A 6,360-nucleotide genomic window follows, 5' to 3' on the forward strand; every position below is an offset into this window, starting at 1 on the left:
TTGTTCGTTGCAAATGATTTTTTTTTTTTGCAAATTCTTTTTAATACAACATAAAGATGACTATACACATAGACGCACCAGATGGAATACACAGAAATCAAACTGGCTACATAGGTGGAAACAGTTGGTGGGAAAGCGCAATATCAGCCAAAATGAGACCAGTGCAGACTATGCAACAGACCATCAACTGTTTATATGAAGAAACTTAAATAAGAAACTTAAAACAAGTCCATGAGAGCCAAAATATGACCTTGAATATAGCCCACCTGAATTCAGAGATCATCTTAAGAACAGATTTGATGCACCGGACATGAAATACCAAAGACCAGAAGAGTTTAAGATGACATCAAGCACATCATACAGGAAGACAGCAAAAGGTCACTGATAAGAGAAGGAAAAGACCAAAACAAATGTCAGAAGAGACTGAAAACTTGGGTCTCCAGTGTAGAGATGCTAAAGCAAATGGAAGAAGTAAGGAGGTACAAGAGCTGAACAGAAAATTTCAAAGGACAGCTGGAGAAGACAAAGTCAAATATAATTTAAAAAATGTGTAAACCTTACAGTTAGAAAACCAAAAAGGAAGAACATCCTCAGCATTTCACAAGTTGAAAGAATTGGAGAAAAAAATTAAAGCCTCAACTTGCAATATCGAAGGATTCTATGGGCAAAATACTGAATAATGCAGAAAGCATCAAAAGAAGATGGAAGGAATAGAGTCACCATACCAAAAAGAAATGGTGGATGTTCAACCATTTCAAGAGGTAGCATATGAACAAAGAAGTCTAAGTTGCACTTAAGTTACTGGCAAAGAACAAGGCTCTGGGAATTGATAAGAGTAAAAACTGAAATCTTTCAAATAAACTGAGGCAGCACTGAAAACACTCACTTATCTATGCCAAGAAATTTGGAAGGCAGCTACCTGACCAACTGATAGCAAGAGATCCATATTTGTGCCTACACCAGAGACATGACCCATAGGAATGCAGAAATTAAAAGACAGTATCATTAATATCACACGCAAGTAAAAATTTGCTAAAGATAATTCAAAAGCAACTGCAGCAGTACATTGGCAGGGAGCTGCCAGAGGTTTATGTCAGATTCAGATTGGGACATGAAGTAAGGGATATCACCGCTGATGACAGAGGGATCTTGGCTGAAACCTGAGAATACTAGAAAAATGTTTACCTGTGCTTTACTGACTATGCAAAGGCTTTCGATTGTGTGGATCATGAGACGCTATGGATAACACTGTTGAGAATGAATATTCCAGAACACTTAACTGTGCTCATGAGGAACCTGTACATGGACCAAGAGGCTATGTACAAACAAAAGAGAATACTGAATGGTTTAAAATTAGGAAAAATTTGCACCAGGGTTGTATTCTTTCACCAAACTTATTCAATCCGTATACTGAGCAAATAATCCAAGAAAACTTGGTTACGTGAAGAAAAAAGTGGCATCAGGATTGGAGGAAGACTCATAATAACCTACCATAAGCAGATGAACAACCTTGTTTGCTGAAAACAGACTTAAAATACTGATGAAGATCAAAGACCACAGTCTTCTGTATGGGTTGTAAAGAAAACAAAAATCCTTACAGTTGGACTGATAAATAGCATCAAGATAAATGGAGAGAAGACTAAAGTTGTCAAAGGCTTCATTTTGCTCGGATCAACCATCAACCCTCATGAAAGCAGCAGTCAAGATATCAAATGATGTATTGCAGTGGGCAAATCTGCTGCACAAGACCTCTTTCAGTTTAAGGTGTAAGGTGTGCCTGACCCAAAACATGATTATTTTTTACAGCCTCATATACATGGAATAAGGAAGACTGTAAAAGAATTGATGCATTTGAGTTATGGTACTGGAAAATAATAATAAAAGTACCTCGTACTGTCAAAAGAACAAACCAATATGTGTTGGAATAAGCATAGCCAGGATGTTCCTTAAAAGCCAGGATGGCCATACTTTGTCTTTCAACTTCGGACATACTATCAAGAGGGACCATTCCCTGGAAAAGGACATCATGCTTGACAAAGTGGAGGGTCAGTAAAAAAGAGGAAGACCCCCAACAAGAGGGACTGTCACAGTGGCAGCAGCAACGGGCTCAAGTGCAGTAACAATTGTGAGATTGGTGCAGGACTGGGCAGTGTTTCGTTCTTTTCTGCATAAGGTTGTTATGAGTTGGTACCTACAAATGGCACCTAACAACAATAGAACCCTGTGGGGAAATATTGGCTACACATGATAAGCACTGGACTGTGAACCACAAGGTCTGTAGTTCAAGCCAGCAACCTGCTGCATGGGAAAAAGATAAGGCTTTCTGTTCCCTCAAAGATTTAAAGCCTCAGAAACCCTATATTGGTTCAGTATGAGTTGGAACGGGCTTGACAGCACTTAACAACAAGAGTCCTTATATGCTAGACTGAATAAAATAATACCTTCTTGATCTTAACCAGACCATGCTGTATCTATAAACCAAGACAAAATCACTGCCACAAAGTTGATACTAACTCACAGAGAACCAGTGTAGGGTTTCTGAAGCTATAAATCTTTACAAAAGCAGAAAGCCTTATCATACTCCATCAAGAATGGCTGATATATTTATTTATTATAGTTCCTATTACTTATGATTTTAATATCTATCCAGAAACATCATCCTTTCTGGAGCAAAATTTAACATACATAACTGTAATAATTCTCTCTTATCCATCCTGATAGCCCTCATCCAAAGCATGTTTGTCACATATATGTAATAACGTAAAAACTATTATGATTTAAATCCTACAGGGCAGTGTGAACTCCTGTATTAGGCAATTTATATTAAAATGAATCCATTTACCTTATTCTCTTAAATATCCTATGAAGTTGATAATATTGGTTAAATAAAGAACACAAGGCCCAGAAATGTTTAATAACTTACAAAAAGTCAAACTGGTAGTAAATAATATTGATGGAATAAAAAAAAAAAAAAAAAAGTGTTCACTGATAATGTCAGTGACTGGTTTTCTATAAAGTAAGGAATCTTAGAATAAGATCAAAAGTCTATAAAAGAATGATATTATCTATAAATGAAATCACAAATAAGGGTATGCTGCTATTGTGGACTTATTGATATGGGATACTTCTACATTCATATATGAGAAAATGAACGCATGCATAAGCCTGTAAAAATTCTTATAATTCACTCAAGAAATGTTTGCTAAATACAATGCACTGTATTCCTCAAATTCCCAGGACCAATCATCACCCTACCTCCTCAACATTTTCCTGGAGGAAAGAGAGCTAGAAGCACCACAGATAATAAAGGAAGACATACATAAAAATATAATTTACTGACCACACAAATGTCTGCCTGTTTGCAAGAACAGGTTGGGCTGATTAATAACTCTAATTGGGATCGCAGCTTCTCATCATCACCAAGGACCTGGTTAAATTTCTTCACAAAATCTTGTGCTTTCCCTGGGTCAGGCAGATTTTCTACATAATTAAGAAAATTAACATTACTAAAAGAAAACAAATCTAAACTTAAAGCAAGTAGCCTTAAAGTTAATATTGAGCCATTGAAAGAAAATCAGCCTAACTAGCTTTTACAAATAAAGTTAAGGTAAGGATTATCTTCTCCTACTTAGTATTAAACGGATAGTACCATTGGGTAAATTATTTGTCTGATTTGAGGTCAAATATAATACACTTCTACTGAGTGACTAACATACTCACTTGCTATGGTCATCAGTTTTCCAAACATGGCAGAACAGTTAGCCTCTGACTGAAATGAAAATAAATAAAAAGAGTAGATATAGGAGTTAACAAATTTCTGTAAGAAAAACCAACATTATTGTACCTTTTCCATAAAGTAAATATCAATTCATCACAATCCATTCACTGGACAATACCAAATCATTTCTACACACAAGGCTAATAGCAAAGAATTACAATAGTTATTAAATACTAATAACAACATTTAATATTAATAACTATTAATACAAATAGCAACAGCTATTAAGACAAATAGAAAGATGCTAGCTAGTAGGAGAGTATGAAAATGTTAAAATAGTACATAATATTCATAGGGAAGTTATCTTGTCAGAAGATAATACAAGCAAGTATCAAACTACACACCACAGAAACTTTTTTAGAATGTGAAGAACAAAAAAATTTTTTCTGTAATAATTACATTATCTATTTTTGGCCTGTTTAAGTATCTTCAGGATAAACTCCTCTCCAAATAGTACTTCCCTTTCTTTCACTGCAATTAAGTATTACTTTATCATTTGTTTGAAATTTTAAGTTATTTGAATCTGGAGTTGGTAAACTACAGTACCATGGCTACTCATGTTTACCCATTCTTTATGAGTCCTGGTATGGCACTGTGGGTTAATGCGCCATACTACAAAGCTGTTTCAACTGCAAGTTAAGCAGTTCAAGCTCACCAGTTGCTCCTCGGAAACCCTATACAGGGTCACTATAGGCTGGAATTGACTCGATGGCACTTAACAACAACAGTCCTTTATAAAAAGAGTTTGTCAATTCCTGTTCTTTTGTCCTTGATCCCTTTAGGAGTTTGTCTATGGGCCCCTGGTTAAACATAAGTTCAAATGAATTTCATAAGTATATTGAGAAAATCATTCAAATTCTCTCTGCCTAGCAAACTTTGGACAGAACATCTTTGTTAACACAGACAGACAAACAGAACTGAAACCCAAGTGAGACATTGATTCTGCAATGAAAGACCAAGGATCATGCATTGAAAATAAACAGGACTTCTAGTAACATTCAAAGGAGCTCTGTTAGTATAGTGGTTACGAATTGGGCTGCTAATCTCACAGTCCAGCAGTTCAAAACTACCAGCTGTTCTACGGGATAAAGATGAGGCTTTCTGCTCCCGTAAAGATTTACAGCTTCAGAAACCCTGTACAGGGTCGCTATGAGCTGGAACCAACTCCACAGCACACAACAACAACAACAACAGTAACATTCACCTTAAGGATTAGAATTAATTGAAAATTAATAAATGGTATAAACACAATGTCCAAAGGTGGTAAAAAAACAGAAAACGTTTCTTTGCCCATACCACAAAATAAGACTTTGCTATATTCAGTTAAAATGGAAAGTTACTCTAGAAGTATGTTTAATATTTAGAAAAGTAACATATCTAAGATACAGTTCACTTACAAAACTACAGAAACATCGATCAATCACTATAATAAACTATGGATTTAAACAAATCATGAACCTACTGTAGGCTGCTTGTGCAAATCCAGTAGTTCACGTACGTGACTCCTAAGCATGTTCTGACACTTCCACATTTCATTAAGAGCTCTGTGAATAAAGTTATAAACATGGAAAAACACCTTATGTAACAATACTATTATTCAACTGTACTGTCTTTCTTGTTGTATGAGAGCCTTATATAATATCACTCGTCTACAACTTTCTAAAATTTTAAGCACTAGAAAATTTACTCATTTACCATTTGAGAAATTTTTAATAATATAGATTTAAAATGTTAAATTTAAATGAGTATGTGTACTCTACTCTTCTCCCCATGACAGTAGATTTTCTTAACACTTCTCACAAGTTCCCTCTACACTTTCAGGTATCCACAACACTCCTGAGAAACTACACTGAGCTTGATGGCGTTGTAAAACAAGCTAGGTCAGCAGTTCAAACCCACCAGCCACTCTGCAGGAGAAATATGAGGTTTGCTATGAGTTGGAATTCACTCAGTGGCAGTGAAAGAGATTCTTTCCTAATATTCTGAAATATAAATGGCAATCAAAACTTAGAACTAGGGGTTTGAAGTTGCCATGGATTCCATTTTATACTTGGATTCATAACCAACACCCATGGTAGCAGTAGTCAAGAAATCAAATATAAGGCACTGGGCAAATCTTCTACAAAACACCTCTTTAAAATATGTTAAAAGCAAGATGTCATTTTGAGGACTTAGGTGCATTTGTTTCAAGTCATGGTATTTTCCATCACCTTATATGCATGGCAATGGTTTTACTCTTTTTGCAACTTTTCAAAATTATATGAAAATTAAAAGCCATACACACATGCCTGTGTGCACACATGATAGCTGAGGTCCTAACTCCCAGAACAAACAAATCTGTGTTGTAAGAAGTACAGTCAGAGTGCTCCTTGGAAGCCAAAATGGCCAGAGCATGTTTGTCATACTTTGGGCATATCGTCAGGAGGGACCAGTCACTGGAGAAGTATATCATATTTAGTAAAGGTGCAGGGTCAGAAAAAAAGAGGAAGACCCCCCAGAGAGATGGATTGGCAAAGTGGCAGCGTTGCTGGGCTCGGGCTCAAGTGTGGCAACAATTGTGAGGTTGGCCCAGGCAGGGCAGT

General features: G+C 36.1%; 1 protein-coding gene across 1 annotated transcript in view; it reads right to left on the minus strand.

The window, feature by feature from the left end:
• The window catches only part of PDS5A (PDS5, regulator of cohesion maintenance, homolog A (S. cerevisiae)), a 142,227-nt gene that overhangs the window by 51,922 nt on the left and 83,945 nt on the right, over positions 1–6,360 (minus strand). Inside the window, exons 13-15 of the mRNA XM_006873223.1 lie at positions 5,241–5,322; positions 3,721–3,769; positions 3,341–3,480 (exon numbers count right to left, since the gene is read on the minus strand). Of these exons, the coding sequence (XP_006873285.1) occupies positions 3,341–3,480; positions 3,721–3,769; positions 5,241–5,322 (271 nt within the window). The remainder of the gene's footprint in view (positions 1–3,340; positions 3,481–3,720; positions 3,770–5,240; positions 5,323–6,360) is intronic.

The sequence above is a fragment of the Chrysochloris asiatica genome, unplaced genomic scaffold, assembly GCF_000296735.1.
Source record: "Chrysochloris asiatica unplaced genomic scaffold, ChrAsi1.0 scaffold00230, whole genome shotgun sequence".
NCBI classification, from domain to species: Eukaryota; Metazoa; Chordata; class Mammalia; order Afrosoricida; family Chrysochloridae; genus Chrysochloris; species Chrysochloris asiatica.